This window comes from Ornithodoros turicata, chromosome 3 (assembly GCF_037126465.1).
Source record: "Ornithodoros turicata isolate Travis chromosome 3, ASM3712646v1, whole genome shotgun sequence".
In the NCBI taxonomy this organism is placed as follows: Eukaryota; Metazoa; Arthropoda; class Arachnida; order Ixodida; family Argasidae; genus Ornithodoros; species Ornithodoros turicata.
This window is the reverse complement of record NC_088203.1, coordinates 3,549,608-3,573,036: the sequence shown is the minus strand read 5'-3', so window position 1 is coordinate 3,573,036 and position 23,429 is coordinate 3,549,608. Positions and strand designations below refer to the sequence as shown.

Sequence of the window (23,429 nt, the reverse complement as noted above, 5' to 3'; positions counted from 1 at the left end):
GTTGGGCACAAACAAGGGTCACGCATGAACACAACTTATATGTACGATTTATTGCAACGCAGAAGTATTTGATGTTCAAAATTTTCATCGGTGAGCTTCGCCCGTTGGGCTGAGAGGACGCCTAATGACCAGTGAGTGCTCCTTGTCAAGGTTGATAGAGACGGTGACCTTTTATCTCATACAGTACAAATCCAAACAGCCAATTCCTTGGTACTTTGTTACTTGTTCAGAGGGTAGAGGCTATTTTTCTGCCGCTTTTGCCCCATTCGTCCGAAAAATACCAGAGGGAGTGAAAAACAGAGGTGGTAAACAAAGGTGACACCTCAACCAGCGTAGGTCAGCAACCCTTCTTTTGTGTTCTTCGTGGGTGTCGATGTGACCTTCTTGTCATTGTTGAAGACGAATAGAAAAAATCGGGGATTTTCCCGGATTCTGGCAGGCACGGTCCTCGCTCAAGCTTTCAAGTTCCCGAACACGCAGTAACGCATAACGCCGTTACGCGTTAGTAGTTAAAAATGTAATGACGTTACGTTACTCATTACTTTTCTCCCAAATGTAATGCGTTACCATATTTCACTACTCGAATGTAACGCGTTACCGGTAACGCATTACTTTGTAACGCGTTACTCCCCACCTATGGTGAAGACCAACCATTGCTCGTAAATATTTCGATATCACTACCGCTTTGTGCGAAAGGGAGGGTTCGTTCCTTCGTTAGAAGAAGGCTTTCGAACTGGCATCGGGAACACTCCCTATTAGCGAAAGCGCTACCCTTCAGAGTACCGACACTGAGTTCCAAGAGCGAGCATGCGCCATCTTGTTTCAGCGCCACGCTACCCACGCGCACTTCTAGCGAACTTCTGGCGCAGTTCAGAGCAGTTTATAGGGAGAGTTTGGCCATTAGGAGGAGCCTAACTTGAAGCGCGTCATGTGACGTCACGGCTAAGCCACCTCCCTCGCCATGCTCTATTGTCCCGTTGTCAGCCGGTCGCTGACGCCATATTGATGCTGATCGTTGTTTACGATTCAAGGAGGGAAGACACGTGCGTACATTGTCCTTCGAAAGCCCTTCGTCCTTGAACTCTTTCAGTTCGGCAACAAAGCCCCCCTTATCACTAGCGCGAGTGGGTCATAAGCCGGTTATTCCTGTAGATTACATTCAGCGCGACCACGAAGCTGTGGACCAGCTGGAGGACAGAATCAATATGGCGCGGACTAGACGGCTGATAAGCGGATTCCGCTCGGATTCAGGCTTTTTGGGCGGCGCAACGATGACTCTGACGTCGAAATAGGCTCCACCCATGAGGCGGCAAAAGATCAAAGAATGGCCAAACTCTCACTATAAATGGCTCTGGCTCAGTTCAGCGCACGATGCCATCTATCGTACACGGGTGAAATGTTCCTTTCGTTTGCAAGCAGCTCATCAAAGTTGACGGCCTTGAGCTCACCTTGACGCCCTCCGTACTAGGTGGTACAATACTTGGATTTTCAAACAACAATCATGCACGGCTCTCTATCCCACAGGGAGCATTACGTTAGCAGTCTTTGACCCTCAACTCGAGATGGTACCCGGCGTGGTGCGGGTAACAAAATGGCGCTCCTGCTCTCCCTTGGACCTCAGTGTCGAGACTCTGAAGCGAAGGTTATTTAGTGACTCTAGCGAAAGCAGCTGCCGATAATCAGTATAATAAGCACTTTAATAAAGCCAGTTCCGTCAACCGTTCTGAGTCTGCGCTTCGAGTGGATCCTTTTCCTTGTGGAACGCATCCATCCTCGCCCTGGCAGCACGAAGACGGGGAAATGTGCCGTGACCCTTTATGCATGCATCTCCCCCCTTCATGTCCGAGAACTCAGCGTCAAAGAAGATGAATCCCAAGTGCGGTCTCTTGTACGTGTCAATCGCTTGATTCATCTACAGAGGGAGACAGCTGCGATCACGGTATGGTACATACAATGCAGATATAGGCAAGCGGGACCAACTGGAAGCGTCCCTAGAAGCATCAATTCCGTATACGTGCACTTCATATACCGACACAATATGCGTGAGCTATAGCACCAGGTGCACTAGATTTCGGCCGGGATGCAAAACACAGACATACGCGAGAACCTCGGTAACGTAATTATCCTCGCAGACAAACACACGGATTTCGTTACCCACTTGCAAAAAAAAAAAAAATATGCAGAAATCCAACAGGCATAATATGTCATACAATTAGGCGTATAAGGTGCTGTCCCAAGGCAGGGCGCGCCCCTAAAATGAAAAGAATAAAAAACCCTGTATCCGTCCCTGCTGGTTGTTAAGTGAACGCAGCCCCTCAGACTCAGTTCACCGGCACCCCTCGCCCCCCCCCCCCCCACAACTAACGTCTCCCCTCTGTTCCGAAAGGTACCCAAAAGATGTACAAAGCCAGCAGGTACAGTGAACCCTCGTTAATATGACCCCCGATAATCTGACATACGCGCTTTACGACCATACTCCTGGAGAACAGTGCCGTGAAACATGTGCAAATCGCCCCCGTTAATATGACAATTCCGCGTTATGACCAAATTTTTCGGGAACGACCATGGTCATAATAACGAGGGTTCACTGTATAGCACTGTCGGTATACTGTCGGTACACCCTGAGACCCTGCGCAAATCGCTCGCTTCATCGTGGCTCGGCGTGACCTCACCTTGTGCATTACGTCCTCCAGAGTGTCCCAGAGGAAAATGTTTTTATCGTAGCTGGCGAAATGGCTTTTCGAGCCCGAATGAACCGATGGTGTTTTACTCTGCAGATTTCCCTCGCACACCTGAAACGAGAGTTCAGCATTTGAAAATCACGGGTAAACAGAGATGCATACAGAGAGAACCCCTCGCTGTTATGACCATGGTCGTTCCAGAAAATTTTGGGTCGTAACGCGGAATCGTCATATGAACGGGAGAGATTTGCTGAGGTTTCAGTTGCTTTGTTCCCCAGGAGTATATATGGGCTTGTAAAGCGCGTATGTCAGCTTATCGGGGGTCATATTAACGAGGGTTCACTGTAGTTGACACCTTTGTTTTTTTTTTTCTGATAAGACAAGACGAGGTAAACACTGCTCTCTTAAAACAGAGCTTCTCCGCACAGCACGGTGAAGGCCAACCATTGCCTTTTTTTACCATTTTTACCATTTTTACAACCATTTTTACAGGTTCGCCTAGCGGTCCTACCAAATAACTTGTACACACTGATGGATCAATAAAATAAATCTCCCTCTAAAAAAAAAATTGCACGTAATTATGCCGATATCACTACCGCTTTGTGTGAAAGGGAGGGTTCGTACGCTTTTTCGTGACAAAAAAAAAAAAAGAAAGGCCACAAAAGGCGTACGCCGCCCGCTTTCAATGAGTCACTAATGAGAAGGATGCCATATTCGGGATGGTGCTTGGATAAGACCATGCAATCCGGTGAAGTTCTTTTCTTTGGCCTTTCTTCAGACGCTAAAAGACGAATGCCGGCACATACACTCTTAAAAATGAACTTCACCGCATAGCATGCTCCTAGCCAATCACCATCTCCAATGATATCGTTATCTGGCCCGATTTGTTGAAAACGGGAGGCATACGCCTTTTTTGTGACACTTATGCGGTTCATAATTGTCACAGAAAGGCGTACGCCTCCCGTTTTCAACAAATCAGGGCCGATAACGATATCATTCGAGATTTTGGTAGGCTAGGGGCGTGCTATGAGGTGAAGTTCATTTCTAAGAGTGTAGATGCACTCTTAGAAATGAACTTCACCGCATAGCACGCACCTAGCCAACCATCATCTCGAATGATATCGTTATCTTGCCCTGATTTGTTGAAAACGGGAGGCGTACGCCTTTTTTTGTGACACTTATGCGGTTCATAATCAGAAAAGGTGTACGCCTCCCGTTTTCAACAAATCCGGGCAGATAACGATATCATTCGAGGCTATGGTTGGCTAGGAGCGTGCTATGCGGTGAAGTTCATTTCTAAGAGTGTACGGGAATGTGCTTATATGGGGATGCGTTGCAGTCTACGCGAGAGCACCAGCGCCCCCGTCTCAGAGTGGCGGCTGCTTCGTTATTCCTTGGGTCTTTCGTTCTTATCGTATCAAACTCAGAATCAATGAAAAGAAAGTCAAACAAAGTCCAAATATCGAAGCAAAACGAGGTACCTGCCGGTAGGGTACCATCCATGGCGTCTGGCAGTCCTTAAAGACGGGCGCTGTCATATCGGTATTACCCTTGTAATAGGCGGTCACGCCGAGGGTGAAAGCCAGAAGGACGGCCTTGTTGTCATCCCAATCAGGTGCTTCCGAAAGCAAGTCACTAATTGAGGTGTCCTGAAAAGGGTTGTCACAGTGTATAGTTATACGAAGACAACGTACAGGGTTAGTCTAGAAAACGTTACACATTTTGATCGCATCGTAAAAATAGAAGGCTGTGTTTATCCAGCACCAAACTCTGCACACTGGTAGCCATTGGTGTGAAGTTTTGTTGGAATTTTTTCCGGGTATTTTGGTCCTGTAGAAGAAAAATTTTAAATCGAGCAAAGTTTCACTCTATGCATTTTCTATGGCCTATCTCACTTAAAAGCCGACACTTTCTGCTGCGTGCGCTTCATTTTCATTTCGCCACACACAAGTGGCGCCAGCATACAGAACAGAAGAGGATTGGTGCATAACGTCAGAATCGGTACGTCACATCATTGTAGGCGGCGCTACCTGTGTGAAGTGACGTTAATGCGAAGCAGACACAAGAAAAAATGGCGGTGTTTGTGTGGCATAGGCCATTGAAAATGCATTGGGCGAGATTTTTGTTTTTAATTTTCTTTCTAGATGACCATATAGCGCTTACAAAAAAAATTGATTGAAACTTCAGATAAGTGGCGTCTGCAAAGCTTGCACTCTTAAAAATGAACTTCACCACATAGCACGTTCCTAGCCAACCATCATCCCGAATGACAACGTTCTCGCCCCTGATTTGTTGAAAACGGGAGGACGAGCCTATTTTGTGCCGTGCATAGTGGGCACAAAATAGGCTCCTCCTCCCGTTTTCAACAAATCAGGGGCGAGAACGTTATCATTCGGGACGATGGTTGGCTAGGAGCGTGCTATGTGGTGAAGTTCATTTCTAAGAGTGTGGGTTGGGCCAAATCTGTAGTCTTCTATTTTTACAGTGCGATCGAAAATATGTAACGCCTGCTAGAATAACCTTGTAGGTATTACTTCGTTCACTTCACGTCACAGGGAAAGGGGGTCAGGTACAAACATGGCACTTTCGTAAATAACTAGAAACCAAAAGCCAGTGAGCTGCCGCCACAATAGATACGGCAAGCCTAACCGGTTACCTCCTGCAAGCGCCGTTCTCGCGCGCCGCCGCCGCATAACGTTTCAAGGTACCGTAAAGCAGCAGGCATAGATATTTTATATTGCTGGCTCATTGGACAGCCTCTGGATGCTCAGTACACAGACGCCACAAATTTACATCCATATGTGTCAACACCACTCAAGCAGCACAACTTCTTGGCCCAATATTAGACCGATATTGGCAGTGTCGGCCCAATACTGACGCTGTCTAGGCCTTGATAGACAAGATGAAAACACCCGATAATACCTGCAGGCACAATTATCGCCCGATTTCTCCCTGAATTGCAGGTTTAAAAATAGCGCCCGATTTTTACCCCCCTCCCTCGAATCTGAAAACTGCATTTAACCCGAAAAAGTCACTCCCTACGTATATACTCGAAGAAAAAAAACCTTACACATTTTAGGAGGTAATGGTTGTCGTTTTTGCCTACGTGCATATGTGTGCCGCATATAAGTGCTACCTGCTACCTCACTCTCTGCCACGAATGACCCCCTTTTAGTAGGGCGTTTAACAAACACCCTCCTAAAAGGGTGTTTAAAGGGTGCAAAGAAGGCATTTTCAAGGAAAAGCACCCTTTCAAAGGGTGTTTTACACATAATTCACCATAGCTCTCACAAGGGTGTTCCAGACCATATTGTGTAAAAAGAGGTGGAGTTGTAGGACAAGCCATTTACACCCATAAGGGTGTTTTTTCAGTTTACGGTGATATGATAATTGCTTCTACCACCCTATTACACCCTTTATCAGACACTATATGCTGACCTATAGGCGGTAACTATAGAAGTTACCCCCTTTTCACACACCTTTTTTTTCTTAGAGTGTACATACTATATATCGCCAAGTCGCCAGTGTCTTTCCTATACTATATATAGAGGTGGTGCATTTTCCGCGCTTACAAATGCCGGCTGGTAGGTCTTCTTCTCGTCGGTCCACACAGTTGGTGGAGATATCTTGCAACTCTTGGCCCAGGTGTTGATTGCGGTGTTGATGACAATGTAGTTTATGGACGTGCTGAAACACAGGAACACGTGAAAAGTTCAGGTTTCCGATAGGTAAGGAGATTCCGCCCCCTCCCCCCCCCGCCCCCAAATTATTCACACGGTTCCCCCGAGAGACAAAAAGTAACGCTCGTGGAACAGCATTGTAGGCAGTATATGCATGCTCCTATCGAAAGATGCGTCATCTAAACCCTCCAGATCAAATCCTCCAGATATCCGTCGGACGTACACTCTTAAAAATGAACTTCACCGCATAGCACGCTCCTAGCCAACCATAATCTCGAATGATATCGTTATCTGCCCTGGTTTGTTGAAAACGGTAGGCGTACGCCTTTTTTGTGACAATTATGAACAGCATAAGTGTCACAAAAAAAGGCGTACGCCTCCCGTTTTCAACAAATCAGGGCAGATAACGATATCATTCGAGATTATGGTTGGCTATAGGAGCGTGCTATGCGGGGAAGTTCATTTTTAAGAGTGTACGTATACGTCGGACGTACACTCTTAAAAAATGAACTTCACCGCATAGCACGCTGCTAGCCAACCATAATCTCGAATGATACTGTTATCTCTCTTCATTTGTTGAAAACGGGAGGCGTACGCCTTTTTTTGTGACACTTCTGCTGTTCATAATTGTCTCACAAAAAAGGCGTACGCCCCCCGTTTTCAGCCAATCAGGGCAGACAACGATATCATTCGCAATGGCTATAGGAGTGTGCTATACGGTGAAGTTCATTCAAGCTCATTTTTAAGAGTGATATAGCATGCACATCCAGAGGACATTCGATGTTGTTGGGAGCATTTCTTGTTATCGAGTAATGTGCTCGAGCTTCCATTCCAGTTCACGCACCCGTGCTGTGTGAATGAGTATTTTGTGTGGACGTCAAAATATTTTTTCTTCCTCCCTCTCGTGATAGAAAAATGAAAAAATAAAATCCCTCAAGAATGGTAACTTTTTTGCTTTCTGTCCAGCAAGCGGCCCATAGTTGAAGGTGCACATGAATTCCTTTCGAATTACAGAGTCGAAACAGCGCATGATGTAACGTTAAATATGCATCGCCTAGCTACGTAATGCGCGATTAAAATTCGCGGAGAAATCGAGCCTATTCCGGGTTAAACCAGATTTCTCCGCGAATCTTAATCCCGTATTACGTAGTATCATGAATATGGTTTAGCAGCAATATGTGCGCGCGTCTTATGAAAATATTACTTGTTACATCATGTGCTGTTTTGACTCTAAATCCAAAGGAATTCATGTGCACCTTTAATTAAAAAAAAAGAAAAAATTTGAAAAAAGAAGAATAACCCAAAACACCCGATTTAACCCGAATTTAAAAGGAGAAAGGCAATTAACCCGAAAAGGCCCTCTACTTACAGACAGCGTGTACCGTATAAACAGTGTCACTGATGTACGTCGTACCAATTTCCTGCAGCGTGCAAAATACACAATGTATATTTGAAGGCTACTTGCAGTGAAGGCTATATTGCGAATTAATATTATACGTCGAAGCTACTGCCACAAAACTACGCATCTCTACAACGCTGGACACGAGTTTTCTACTGTTGGAAGCAGTGCTCCAAATCATTTATGTGTCAACCGCTTCAGTAGAGCACTGTTGATAGTTGGGGTAGTTGGTAGCAGTCAGTAGATCCAACCTGTCACGTGATCCAGCCAGTCAAAGCGTCATACAGGTCAGGATTCCCGACAAAAAAGAAAACCTATCCCTTACCATGTTCATTGCAGAACGATTGCGCCGTATACGTAGTATTGAGTCAAGAGATTCAGCAAGAGTCAGCATTGAGTCAAGAGATCCAACCGGGTCAAGAGGTCAAACCACCGGTGGATCTCTCGACTCGGTGGGGTCTCTTGTACCGTTGGATCTCTTGACGTGGAATCAGAGACTTCAGTTGTGGCGAGGGCGAAAGACGACGCGAGAAATTATAGAAGCCTTCCTCATTACAGAACTCGGAACGGAATGCTGAACGGAGGAGCTGAGCTCGGAACGGAGACACTGCCGACGCTGACCCTCAAAACCGAGCTACCCGTTTTTCCCAAAACATTTACTCTCCTCCGCCCCCCCCCTCCCCGTAACCGTTCACGTTGTCCTCCTCTGTGTCTGAGTCAGTGAGTTTGCAGTCATCGTGTTGTATCTTACTCTACACTCTTAAAAATGAACTTCACCGCATAGCACGCTCCTAGCCAACCATCATCTCGATTGATATCGTTATCTGCCATGATTTGTTGAAAACGGGAGGCGTACGCCATTTTTGTGACAATTATGAACCGCATAAGTGTCACAGAAAAGGCGTACGCCTACCGCTTTGAACAAATCAGGGCACATAGCGATATCATTCGAGATGATGGTTGGCTAAGAGCGTGCTGTGCGGTGAAATTCATTTCTAAGAGTGATATGTGTGTCCCTGCCCTTTTGCTACATGACAATGTCGCTTCAGTAGTGTTGCCTTTCTGGGATTGAGTTCGGTGAGAGAGTGGAAATGAGCTGCGTGGACACAAAGCACGGGGCCACTGGAAACGTTCGCGGCAGAGACATTTTCAGAATTTGCCGTCAAAGAAGTGGATTAAATAGACTTGCACGATGTACGTAATGTATCACGTTTTGTGACGTATAGCCATTCGCTCGTGAGAATTCGCGGTGTTTCGGGAAAGTCCCGTACATCCACCTACACAGAAACTCCCACATACAGCACGGTGAAGGTTCACCATTGCACAGAACGGTGTACGCCTTTTTGTGAGAAGAAAAACGATCACAGAAGTGTCACGAAAAGGCGTACGCCTCCCATTCTTCACCAATCAGCGGGCAGGGCGATGGCATTCAGGATGGCGGTTGACTCGGACCGCGCCATGCGGTTTCAAGGGTGCATATAGGCGAAGGAAATAGACGAAGGAAACTACACCACATAGCACGCTTCTAGCCAACCATCATCCCAAATGACAACGTTCCCGCCCCTGATTTGTTGAAAACGGGAGGCGGAGCCTATTTTGTGTCATTATGCACGGCACAGAAGAGGCTCCGCCTCCCGTTTTGAACAAATCAGGGGCGGGAACGTTGCCATTCGGGATGACGGTTGGCTAGGAGCGTGCTATGTGGTGAAGTTCATTTCTAAGAGTATACGTGCTAAGTATCTATTCACATACGATTCAGCAAAGCTCTTGATGGCGAGGGCAAAATTCCTCCTGTCCGTGTCCGAGTTGTAGGAGAGCAACTTGAAGGCCACTACCAGGTACATCGGGTTTGCTGTACCACGAGATGTCTGCCCGTAACCTTTGTCCGTCTGCAGTTTAATCTGTATGTTCTGCACGGATTTAATTAAGCCACGTCATCACGCGCGTCATCTAAGAACCAAAACCACGATTTGGTCAACACCACGTAGATAAAGAAAGTCTGCGCATTGCCTCTTTCGCTACCTGGACATATATAGTCAGAATTCGTCTGCTACTGCGATTCTCCGTTCTGCGAATCCAAGAACCCGCAAATGATTGCAGCTCACCTGGAACCTGCAGACCTATAAATATTTAGACCAAAAGTGCGAGACGCTTTCCAGAAAATCACTTTTGAGAAAGATTAAGACCGTTTTGCGCTTTATTTCCAAATTTTCCCATTTATTACGCTGGGACGTTCAATCAACTCGCAGACGACGGTGGTTCTTCTCATTGGCCACCACCGCTGAAAGCACGTTCGCGATTGGCTACGGCCGTTGAAAACACGATCCTGATTGGCTGACGCTTCATTGTTACGTCAAGTCGACGGGCGCGCCGCGCAGGCTTTCTGTATGTAGGTGGTGTTGGTTTGGAAGCAAGGAGGCGTTACCCCTGTACACTCTTAAAAATGAACTTCACCACATAGCACGCTCCTAGCCAACCATCATCCCGAATGACAACCTTCTCGCCCCTGATTTGTTGAAAACGGGAGGCGGAGCCTATCTTGTGGTCATTATGCACGGCCCAGAATGGGCTCCGCCTCCCGTTTTTAACAAATCGGGGGCCAGCGAGAACGTTGTCATTCGGGATGGTGGTTGGCTAGGAGCGTGCTTTGCGGTGAAGTTCATTTGTAAGAGTGTATTTGAAACCAGGAGGCGTACGCATCAGAGATGGGGGTTACTGCCGTTCAATGATCCTATCACCAGCGGCATTACAACCAGGGATTTTCACGCCCCCCCCCCTCTCCCAGCCCCTACTGCCCTTAATATTAGCAACCGGTATCCTTAAGTATCGGTCATATGCAAAAAAAAAAAAAATGAAAACGCCACCAAAGCAACAAATATGAACGTTACGCACTAACGAACGAGAACGAACATCCTGTGAATATCCCTGATTATAATGCCGTGACTCCAATTGTTAGCAGCTTTTGCCAGCAGCCGACGTGAAAACAACGACTACTCACCTCCAACAAATTCTTCGCATTATAAGCAGTTCTGCTGGCGGAAGCCTCAATATCTACATTGAGCACGCCGAAATGCCTGATCTTGCTACCGTACAGCACACGCAAATTCGTTGTAGTGATGTGGGTAGGCTTGACGTACCTGACAACGAGCACAAAGTAACATCACTCGTCGTACAATTATACCGTCAACGTACCGGCATAATGCTAAAGGGTACACTCTAAAAACAGAGCTTCTCCGCATAGCACGCTGTGCACCGACCATTGCCACGAATGGTACACTCTTAAAAATGAACTTCACCTCATAGCACGCTCCTAGCCAACCATTATCTCGAATGATATCGTTATCTGCCCTGATTTGTTGAAAACGGGGGGCGTACGCCATTTCTGTGACACTTATGCTGTTCATAATTGTCACAGAAAAGGCGTACGCCTCGTGTTTCCAACAAATCAGGGCAGATAACGATATCATTCGAGATAATGGTTGGCTAGGAGCGTGCTATGCGGTGAAGTTCATTTTTAAGAGTGTAGGGTTTATCGCTTCCGATTCGAGGAGAGAAGGGGGCGTACGCCTTTTTGTGGCAATTTTCATCCAAATTGCCACAAAACGGCGTACGCCCCCCCTTCTCTCTTCGAATCAGAAGCGATAACCATATCATTCGCGGCAATGGTTGGCGAACAGCGTGCTATGAAGTGAATTTCTGTTCTGTGAAGTGTAGCGAGCTGGGAAGAGTAACTCGTGAAACAAGGTTAAAATTACTGCACGTTGGTGAGTCATCTTAAAAGCGATAAAAAAATAAATAGAGAAAAACAGTGCCGTGGTGACACAAGGACGAAAGGAAGTAAACACAAACTGTCGCGTTTTCTTTTTTTTTCTATCGCTCTAAAGGGTAACAGACCGCTATATAACGGTATAAGTAACAGTAAAAGAAACTCGGAAAACCTGAAATACAATCGAGAATAATTTACGGCGATATAGGTCGCGTGCTACAGGACCATTTAGACACTCCCCGCAGATACACTCTTAAAAATGAACTTCACCGCATAGCACGCTCCTAGCCAACCATTATCTCGAATGATATCGTTATCTGCCCTGATTTGTTGAAAACGGGGGGCGTACGCCATTTCTGTGACACTTATGCTGTTCATAATTGTCACAGAAAAGGCGTACGCCCCATGTTTTCAACAAATCAGGGCAGATAACGATATCATTCGAGATAATGGTTGGCTAGGAGCGTGCTATGCGGTGAAGTTCATTTTTAAGAGTGTAGACAGATTCCCCGCATAGCATTGCCACGAATGATAGGGTTTATCGCTTCCGATTCGAGGAGAGAAGGGGGTGTACGCCTTTTTTGTGGCAATTTGGGTATATGGTAATTGTCACAAAAAGGGGCGTACGCCCTCCCTCTCTCCTCGAATCAAACCCGAAACCGCGGAGACTGGGAACGCGGCGAGTATATACAGCGCTCATTTCACGTCAGAGGGCCACGTGATTTGGAGCGGTGGAGATAATCGGTGGTGCCGCTCAGCTGGCCAGATAAGCCTCCGTCGGTGTGGGTGATGCGCTCCTCAGGCGCGCTTTTTCAGGTTTTGGCTCATTTGCATATACCGAAATTCGGGGATGGATATCTCGGCGCACGTGAGTGTTTCAGAATTTTTTTTTTAAACGTGGAAAGGAGTTCAACGAGGATCTCAATCTGCTATATCGCTTTTGCCGGAAATTTCCTAATTAAAAAAATTTCGGGTAATTAGCCATCTGGTAGTTACATACTCTCTTCCAGAGGATATCCGCCTGGCCGTAGAACAACAACAACAACAGCTACACTCTTAGAAATGACATCACCGCATAGCACGCCCCTAGCCAACCATGATCTCTAGTGATACCGTTATCTGCCCGGATTTGTCGAAAACGGGAGGCGTACGCCTTTTTTTTATGACAATTACGAACGGCATAGGTGTCACAGAAAAGGCGTACGTTTTCAACAATTCACGACAGATAACGACATCACTCCAGACGATGGTTGGCTAGGAGCGTGCTATGCGGTGAAGTTCATTTTTAAGAGTATGCTGCTCTCACAGCTTTTTTTTTTTAATAAAAGTTTTTAATGACGCACCCTGTATACAGTGAACCCTCGTTAATATGACCCCCGATAATCTGACATACGCGCTTTATGACCATACCCTTGGGGAACAATGCTGCGAAACATCTGCAAATCCCCTCGTTAATATGACAATTCCGCATTCTGACCAAAATTTTCGGCAACGACCATGGTCATAATAACGAGGGTTCACTGTATATGAGCGTCGTCCCACTCCTACATAAAGGGGAACCTCCATGGAGCGAATCTTTTTGCAACGCGGCAAGTTCGCGGGGCAGAGTGCCACGCGCGTTCCAGCGCCAGTTATTTGCCTGTACCAGCTCCATGGGGCGAAAAACCAGCGGACGGCGTCGGGAAGTCATGCTGTGATGTCACTGTACCGAAAAGCGTATTCACTACTACGAAAGGAAAGCATGTTTCTTGGCATGCCTCACGTTCTAGCGATACAGTTGGCGCAACAGCGAGCAGACGACAGCATCCAGTTGCTAGAAGAGGACGGTGACGATGATTCACATGAGCATGCAGACGACCACGTGCAGACCATCTAGCGTATATTCGTAGCGGAAGACCACTGATTGGTTCATCTGCAGTTGACGCTTCCCGGAATCGCGGACTGGGCGTGTTAGGCAGGCTCCCGAGCGCCATATCCCGGGTTCTCAGGGGAACGTACACCCCAGGTGTCTACTTAAGGCCCGTTCCGACATACAGCGCTTTGCTCCACAGCGCTGTATTTCCACTGTGGGGTTCGCACTTTCAGCACTTGTCCCCGCGCTGTACTTTGTGATCTCACGTGATCGTACCGTCACGTGAACGGGGTGCCGCGTTCTCATTGGTTCAGGGAGCCTATAGCTGGGAGACAGCGATGGGAACGTTCAACGAAGCTCAACTTCGCCAAGCGCTGTTTTCGATCGAGTCGCAGCCGGGAGATGAGGGAAAAACAGCGCTATTTTCCAGTGCTCTGGAGCAAAGCGCTGTATGTTGGAACGGGCCTTTAGGTGTTTGTGAGGCTATCCGGAAGCCGAGCGCAAGAGCCGCTGAGCGCGCGCCACCTATCGAGCTTTCTTCGGTCGTCTGCTTTTAAGTAAACATAGCAGTAGACCATAGCAGTCCTCTGTAATCGTATCACTATTTAACGCCGACATCCGATGATTCTGGAAACACAAAGAGCATGGGCGGTTGCAACGTGTTGCAACGCTTGCGCCATTTCGAAAGTCAATACACCGGAACTTGCGTCAACTCTCCGGAACTGGCCCCGCTCCGTGGAAGGAGTGCGCAGGGTGCACCCGGGAATGCGCACCGAAGTCACTTTGGAGGTGTTAAGTGATCCCCTGAGGGAAAGAGCACGAACCCAACGCGCCCAATAACTGGCATGGGCAGATCGGCGGCGGACGCTCACATTCTTGACGCCTCGCGCAGGGCGTCCGACGCTGAGCGAAGTTCGCAGCTTTTTCGCTGTACATTCGCTCCATGGAGGTAGCCCTTAACCTTCAGTTACGCAGGTTGTAGAAATTTCATACTAATTACCGTAATTTCACGCGTATTAGCAGGGGCTTATGCGCGATTTTTTTTTTTTTTTCTCTCACGGGCGCTCTGCGGCTTATCTGATGGCTTTTTTTCCTGGTTTCCGGTTTTAACGAAACGACCGACAGTGTCTCTGGAACAGCACTGCCCTGCCGATGCACGAACAGTGCGTAACAGGGACGGGTCCACATTCGAGTAGGAGGAGGAGGAGGAGTGTCGTTGGAAGGAACCCGAGAGGTCTGCCTGCCTGATTAGGCGGCATGTTTCTCGGGAAGGGAAAGGTGGTGGAGAGGAGGAGAGGAAAGGGTGAAGTGGAAGACCGAGCGGAATCCGCTCGGGGGAGGATAGCTGCGTCCATGGGCCGACTTCAGGGGAACTGTGCCGGCATACGCCTATTACACATCTGAGGGAAACCCAGGAAAAACCCCAGACGGCACAGCCGGCCCGCGGATTCGAACCGCGGACCTCCCAGTCTCCAAGCGCACGCGTTACCGCTGCGCCACCGGAGCTGGTCACATTCGAGTAGGTTGATCTTCCTGGTGCATTCCCGCAAGCAGCTTTAACGAAAGTGGTGACAGTGACTCACGTGACCACTGACCCATCAATGCACGAAAAACGCCCAACAAGGGCACAATCCGATCTTGGTAGAGCTCTAGAGCTGACCTCCTTTGTTGTACACTATGGACCACAGGGTTTATGGCCTTCTCTATGGTCTCCTTTGTCGTTCAAATCAGTCGTCTCGTATTGCCCGAGGCTTATCTGCGAGTGCGGCTTATACACGTGAAATGACGGTAATTGGCTTATCTGCCAGAAAATGTTCAAAACTGCGGTGCGGCTTATACACGTGAAATTACGGTACGGCGCGTGGACCAGGTGTTTCGCGTTCCCGGCCATGAAGCAGCTTACCTGAAGTCGAACGAGACGCCGCTGTGCTCTCGGGTCTTTATGTGATTCAAGAAATTCTTGTAGGAGACGTTGCTGCCGTACGAAGGCACAAACGACTCAGTGTTCCAGTAGACGTGCGTGAAGAAAAGGATGTCGCAGAGATCTTTGTCCGGGAACAGCATCGGATGGATCGCGTAGCTCCCCACCGTGCACAGCAACGGTTGAAAGTTGGGGTGTGGGGTCGCTGCATGGAGGGACGACGGGCAAGGTTAGTTGCCGCACTTTTGTGTCAGCACATGGAAACAACTGGCAGAGCCGTTTATATTAGGAGAGTTTGGACAATGGGAGGAGCCTGTCTCGAAGCGCACCGCTTGACGTCACACGACCGGCGGCGCCAGAGCCACTCTGAAAACAAGAGCTTCACCGCATAGCACGCTGTGCGCCAACCATTGCCGCGAATGATCGCGTTTATCGCTTCCGATTCGAGGAGAGAAGGGGGCGTACGCCTTTTTGTGGCAATTTGGGTATATGGTGATAGCCACAAAAAGCCGTACGCCTCTCTCTCCTCGAATCAAAAGTGTGTTTCTTGTCGGTCAAGTGGGCGGAGCGATGACTGCTCTGACGTCACGGCGGCTCCCCACCTCCGGGCGGCAAAATATCACAGAATGGCCAAAACTCATAAACGGCTCTGACCACTGGCCGAGACGTCACGGATCTCAAGAGTTACGTCCATTCCCACTGGCAGCTATAAGCACGTGACTTCTCGTGCGCTGCGTCATTGGATGCGATGCCAGAGCCGCATCGGTTTTCGGGATTTGCGGTGCCCATTTTCTCGGCCTCTATTACCCTCTTCGCTGTGAAGCTTTCACTGCGGGTTTCATATCGGAGCAAAGAACAGCGTTTCACGTTTATCTGAGTTAACCTGGAATGACCTGTCACAACCCCTTTGAGCCTGTAGTAGAGTATGTCACACGTAGCTTACTGGTCGTCGTCGTCGTCGTAGTTGTCGTCGTCGTCGTAGTAGTTGTAGTTGTAGCCGTTGTCGCTGTGTCACCAGGATTGTTTGCGTCATTTGCTGGTTGAGAACCCGAATCGGATGGTGGAGCAGATCCCGATGCCGGAAAATCATATATCTCGTCGTCACTGCCAGAACCGTCTCCCTTTCCACTTTGGTAAGACGTGTCCTCCCCTATAATGAAAAACAGAAGCTGCTGCAAAAATTAAGCCAGAGATTCGAGTCTCATCGCTGTCGCCAGCAACTGCACTAAAACAAGATGCGCGACTTGCACGTACGATGCACCCCTTGCCAAATAGCGTAAACAGAAAGGTATAATTGAAGTAGATTTAGACGTAAGATGAGACAGCCTATTTGTTTGGCGACACGCTGCACGTGCTGCCGGGTATAGGACTATATACGGACAATGTCTACCACCAGCGCGTAGAGGACAGGTAGATCTGTAAGTCTGCTGTATTTATCGCCCATAACACCCATAGTGGTCTGTCCTATAAGTCACACCACTTTTTACGCCGTATAGTCTGGAACACCCTTTTTAGAGCGCATATTGTGTGAACACCCTTTGAAAGGGTGCTTTTCCTTGAAAATGCCTTCTTTTGCACCCTTTGCACCCCCCTTTTAGGGTGTAAGCTTGTTAAACACCCTTCTAAAAGGGTGTATAGAGGGTGCAAAAGACTGCATTTTCAAGGAAATGTACCCTTTCGAAGGGTGTTTTACAGAGAATACACCGTCTAAAAAGGGTGTTCCAGACCATACTGTGTAAAAAGTGGTGTGAGTTATAGGACAAGCCATTTACACCCGTAAGGGGTGTTTTTCAGTTTACAGTGTGCCCGTAGCGTTGTTCGCATAATCGTATATACCTATAACGGGCATTCACGTGATGTGCGGATGAAGAATATTGCAAGGATGATAGCTTGATTGATTGATTGATTGACCCAGTTCGAGACCTACCGCTCTGCGTGACAATGAAGAGGATCAGCCCGCAAACGAACAGCAACGCACACACCGCAGCCGCAATGAACATCACTTTCTTCTTGCGCTGTTCTTCTCTGGAATGGAGAATCTATGCATTCATTTGCGCACATTATACATAGGGCCTGACTTTTTAGGGTTAAACCCGTATCCGCCCGATATTTACCCCCCGAGCGAAATCTGTAAAAATTCGGGTTTAACCCGAATCTACCCGAAAATATCCGGGTCGCGTGGCACACTCATAAGCGTGCATTAAAATAAAGTTTGATAACATTGCTAAACATTAGTTCCATGTTAAGACAAATTTTTATTTAAAAAAAAAAGCACCCGAATACACCCGAATTCTTGACGACAGAATATGCCGTAACGGGATTTAACCGGAATACACCCGAATTTTCGAATGAAAAATATCACCCGATATTTACCCCCCCGAAAATAAAACCCGAAAAAGTCAGGCCCTAATTATACATTCGTGTGTGCCAAACGGCTAGGTGCTTACTCGCCACCGGCTGTACCTGTCCAAACAGAATTGTAACACTTTAAAATGCAGGAAGGCCACCTTTCTTACACTATCTCGTATCTACAAGGGTTGGCCACATATAGACAGCTTGTGCCCAGTCTTTTCACGTTGTGCGCTCATAGTATAAGGGAGGGAAACACCCTTTTTAGAGGGTGTTCCAGACCATACGGTGTACAAAGTGGTGGAGTTATATAGGACAGTTTAGAGTGATACTCAGACAGCGTACCATCTGTACTCTGCCGTTCATAAATGTAGCAGCGACAATTCCCTTGCCTCAAAAACCGATCCATCGACCACGAGCTGCCCTAGCGAACGGGTGTACTCATCTGAACAAACACTTGTACTCACCAGTACTCGTCCCACCGATGGAGGACATAGCTGAAAGAGGAAGATACCCAACCGAGAAATGTGTACATATCAACTATTCGAATGACTACTTCTAAGATTGTTGTGTCTTACCACTACTCTCTATGCCACTCTCTGCAAAAAGCACGTGAGACAATGTTACATAAACTCCACTGCTCACAGTTTCAACTTCAGTTTCAAATTCGAGCTTAACTAAGGATAAACTGAGGCAACGACGCTTGGGCGGCGCGGTCTGATGGCAGCGCCGCCTTGAGCGTGCGATGGGAGGACACCACCCGCGGAACGCTACACCAACCCAACCCAACCTAACCTAACCTGACTAAACCTATCCACCAGCGGCATGGCCGAGCAGCGATCGTTGGTGGTTGCCAAGGTCGTGCTGATCGTTGTGTTGTCTGAGGTTTTCCCTTGGTTTTTAAGCAGACTCTGCAGACGAATGTCGGCACAGTTCCCGTTGAAGTCGGCCCGGACGTATACTAACGCACCTCTGTCCCCCACTCCTTCCTGCTGCCCTCTCTCCATCTGTCGACGTCTGTACGTCGCTCATAGCCACAGTTGCTTCACGGCACTAACACCACGGAATATATAAAACAACAGACATCTAACTAACTTCATCTAAAGCCGATATTAGGCATTGCTGCAGCAAGCTCCGCCTCCCACGATCGTTGAGCCTTATATAATTGAGCTTTAGTTAGAGACAGACACAACACACCCATCCCATCTTCCTACCCATCTTTTCATAGACATTTTCATTTGGGTGGTTGAAGTACTTACGCATCTGGGAACCCATCACGCTCATTTCGGATTCACCTGTAAGATAGAAAATGAGACAAAGCAACATATATGGACATGCTACATAACGACATAGAACAAGGTACTGTACATTGTTATCACGACACGACCCTAACAGGCCCGACTGGACCATGCGTCGCAAAGTGGTTAAGGAAACGGTCGCGACAAACAAAGCGACCGAAATGCAGGATGGGTGATCTAAAATATCAGTCATTTTCGCACGTGGCGCGATAACTACTTGACGCGCGGGCATCCGCTGCCAGAGAAGCCTACACTGTAAACTGAAAAACACCCTTATGGGTGTAAATCGCTTGTCCTATAATTGACTCCTCTTTTTACACCGTATATGGTCTGGAACACCCTTTTTAGAGGGTGTATCCCGTGTAAAACGCCCTTTGAAAGGGTGCTTTTCCTTGAAAATGCCGTGTTTTGCACCCTTTATACGCCTTTTTAGGAGGGTGTTTAACGATCTTACACCCTCCTAAAAGGGTGTTTAAAGGGTGCAAAAGAGGGCATTTTCAAAGAAAAGCGCCCTTTCCAGGGGTGATTTACACGGAATACACCCTCTAAAAAGGGTGTTCCAGACCATGTATGGTGTAAAAAGAGGTGTCAGTTATAGGACAAGCCATTTACACCCATAAGGGTGTTTTCCAGTTTACAGTGTACGAAAAAGACAAAAGAGTGCACCAAGCACTGTATAACAACCACGACCTACTAGATTATAACGACCATGTCAAAATCAGCCATCCCTATGAGGAGCCCGTCCGCACGATCCGCCAGGGGCGCTACTCATCGCGGCACGCCACGCGATTGGACGACAAAAATTTGAATTCTAAACGCGCAGAAGCGTATGTACGACTACCGTAGCAGACGACAGCGATAGCTCCTATGAAAACGCGTAGAATGATGATGATAATCAACCTCGGAATAAAATATCCGTGGAACGTCCACCGCTTGTACAGAAATACTAAGGTAAGCTGAAGTACAAAGTATTGTAGAAGTTGAGGAAGCAATAACTGGGACGATCAGAAGCGCCACCGCTACTGAGTACGCCACACAAAATGCGGCGCATAGAAGGGGTGCGCCTGACATGGTCGTTATAATCTCGTAGGTCGTGGTAAGAACATATATACGACCACGCAAACTTTCGTCTTAATGCGTTTCCTATGCGCTATACCGATGTAAACACGGGGCTGTCTGCCGATGGTTATGTATAGCTGCACACAACCGTTAGCAGACCGCAGCGTTTACGTCGGTATAGCGTATGGGAAATGCATGGGAAGTTTGTGTGGTCGTATTTTTTTTTTTTGTATCGTGGTGCCTGGCAACCACGATTGTTTCGTACGTTTCTCTGGCACAAGTTGTTCGCTGTGTGGTGAAGGCAGTCTGTCAAGTAGGTATAGCGACAGGCGCGAAAATGTGACTCACCTTCTAGAGCACCCACCCTGTAGAAAGTAGAAAAGTCACTGTATTCTTTGGCGCGCTTGATTGATTTGGTTGATTAATTGATTGATTGATTTTAGTCACTTCGAAGGAACCAGGCCATAGACGACCTGAGTCCCTACATCATTTATTACGTAACGTCGCCGCGCAAACCATGCTCGTGGTAACTATCAGCGTTATCAGTCTATTAGCCTACGCGCTTTTCCCGCTTCTTGCCAACACTACACAGATGCAGAAAGCCTGGGCGCTCGTCGACGTGACGTAACAATTAAGAGTCAGCCAATCAGGACCGCGTACCGGACGGCCGCAGCCAATCGCGAACGTGTTTTCAGCGGTCGTGGCCATGGAGGAGAACCACTGTCGTCTGCGAGTTGTCACTGAACGTCCCAGCGTACTAAATGGGAAAATTTGGAAATAATGCGCAAAACGGTCTCAATCTTTCTCAAAACTGATTTTCTGGAAAGCGTCTCGCACTTTTCGTCTAAATATTTAGGTCCGAAGGTTCCAGGAGAGCTGCAAACACTTGCGGGTATTTCAATTCGCAGAACGAAGAATCGCAGTATAGCAGACGAATTCCGACTCGTAATTGAAAGTGGGAGAGGAGGCGATGCGGAGGCTTTCACAATCTAGGTGGTGGTATTGTTGCCCACCACATGAAAATATAACCTCGAACCTGTCACATCGTGACGTCACTTCACTGGAAGAAATCTGGCCATTGATTGATGTTTCTGGAAGCGTCACCATAAAGATTTCCGGATTGTCCCATAAAGTCCCATAAACACCTACAACCCCCAGTTATTCCTAAGGTCATGAACGTTAATGTATGTGTCGCCGTACACGATCACTCGGGATGATCCATCTTCGTCTGGGTGGGTTTCCTGTGATGCGCGAATGCTCCGCAGAACGTCGCCTACGCTGTAACTTCGCGGCGTCGGACGCCATTGACCACATTAGTGAGTTTGAGTGCGTAAGGGAGTGCGTAAGGCAGTGCGTAAGGGATAGAGTTAGTCGTTATGCGCACTGTTGTCCCGGGGCGACCTTCCGCGTGGCGCACGATTACGCGAAGCCCCCCCCCCCCTTCAATCTCCCAACTATATCTCTGCATGCAAAACAAGAAGACGCTCACATTGTTCCATTATTCCCTATTTCCAGAAGTGGGTTAAAGAAATGCTCTCGCATTTCATAGGTTCGGGTGTAGTTCGTTACCGGGACCACTCGTTTTTAAAAATTTGTGAAAGCGTTTGAAAGGTAAATATTGCGTAGAAGTGAAAGAGTTCATATACTGAATCGAAAAAGGTAAGAATTATAAAATTCTGTGGACTAGAAGTTTTTTTATAGGCATTTCAACAACCCCATCTGATTCACTTTTAGCACAGGAGAAACACGGGAGTGCTAAGCCTAACGGATTCGAAACTTGCAAGAGAATTGGGCTAAATCGCCTCACTTTAGTGAGGTTGGGTTAAGTGAGGTTCTACAGATTGGGGGGGTCTGGGGGGGGCGCCGCCCCCCCCAGGCACGCAGGAGGCGGTGCGGGCGTCGAGACTGTGCCTCGGGTTAGGTCAGAAGGTCCTCACCCAAGGTGGCGGAGCGCCATAAAAAAACGGGCGATAAAATTTAATTTTTATACGTTTCACGCAATCTACGAGGGTCATTCCTGTTTAATTTCGTTCCTAATTTGCTCCTGCTTCAGGTAAAAACATATCATTTACCTAGTTATCTTCTTTCTTTACAAAAACGCAGTGGTCCCGGTAACGAACTACATCCCATAGGTTCAATTGCACATCCGTTTACAGTATTACAATATGCATAAACTTACCCATTCTGACGTTGTTCTCGGAGTTGACCTGTGGTTGAGGGGAGGCAGGGAGACTATTGAGTCAAGTTCTCAAACGAAGACCGACTGGTATGCACGAGCTAGGTCGTTCTGGTATTCTGCTGCTTCTTCTTCTTCGTCCAATGAGATGATGGCTTGCTGCTCGTTCTTCTTTTTCGAAACGGTTTCAAAGCACGCTATGGTGAACGGCTATTAGCACGTGCAGCAGTCACAGATTTCTTCTTTTACTTTCCCCCTTTTTTTCAATTCCTTCGTAAACGCTTTATACTTCTAAATCCTGTCCCGTAGCCCCAATTATACGTGTTTTTTTTTTCACCCGCACCATTTACCGCCATGTATTTTCCATTAAATGTATGTAGATATTTCATTTTATGACTATAGCTTAGCTTAGCGTGCACAGGTTATAGTATAGAAGTTATTGTCCAGGGCAGTCCTGTACCATGTCCAGTAACATGCTACATGATGTCCAGTAGGAGTGTAGTGCAGAAATGCGACAGTTTTACAAATTGCAATTCGGAAAATGCTGATAAATTAACGTTTTAGCGCTTCTAATACAGGATGACTGTAGCACATGCGTCAGCGCGTTATCAAGGTTGAGCAGGTTTTCATTGATTTGTATCCAAGCGTAATAAAACGTGTAAACCGCAACCAGCATATCGTTCGGCTTCCTCGCAGATACTATGCGTGCAGGTCACGTGACAGTTGCCACCCTAACATGGATGCCCAGAAGTTGGCGGTTTTGAATGAACCACATATTCAGAATCCTCAACCCCAACACTGGGAACGAGTACAAACATGCGGCAGTAGCGAATCATTCTGCTTCTTAGAGCCCACCTCATCATCATCCAATGTATGAGTGTGTGTGTGGTTTTTACCGCGAGGCAAGCTGCACGAACCTAGCCTGAATTAACCTCACTAGCGAACGAGTGACACGCTATTGCCACGTGCGCGTCTTCCGGTTTCTCAAATAGCTTTGGGTCGTGGTTTCGTTCCCGGAGGTTTCGTTGGATCACGCTAGGGGCATCGCGGTCGCACGTGTTCCGGTTCTGTCGTCTGGTAACTACATGGAGGAGGAACTACATGGACTAGTCCTAACAAGGACGACGAAACATATGTTAAGGTAAACATGAATACAGCGTAATTTAAAGGTGATTTGCAAGAGAATTGCAGAATGTACACTTACGGAATAAATTGGTGAAAAAAAAAATTGTGAAAATTAAATTTGCG

At 47.4% G+C, this 23,429-nt stretch overlaps 1 protein-coding gene across 1 annotated transcript; it reads right to left on the bottom strand.

Moving 5' to 3' along the window:
* Window positions 1–1,678: 1,678 nt before the first annotated feature.
* On the bottom strand, window positions 1,679–22,325 carry LOC135387842 (uncharacterized). The gene is made up of 14 exons (XM_064617001.1): window positions 22,185–22,325; window positions 18,908–18,943; window positions 18,227–18,247; window positions 18,116–18,145; window positions 17,747–17,762; window positions 17,227–17,324; window positions 16,243–16,449; window positions 15,282–15,504; window positions 10,759–10,897; window positions 9,513–9,670; window positions 6,254–6,368; window positions 4,163–4,330; window positions 2,673–2,792; window positions 1,679–1,912 (listed from the first exon to the last, which is right to left on the bottom strand). The coding sequence occupies exons 1-14, from the start codon at window positions 22,186–22,188 to the stop codon at window positions 1,715–1,717; spliced, it is 1,533 nt and encodes a 510-aa protein (XP_064473071.1). The 5' UTR covers window positions 22,189–22,325; the 3' UTR covers window positions 1,679–1,714.
* Window positions 22,326–23,429: the final 1,104 nt, after the last annotated feature.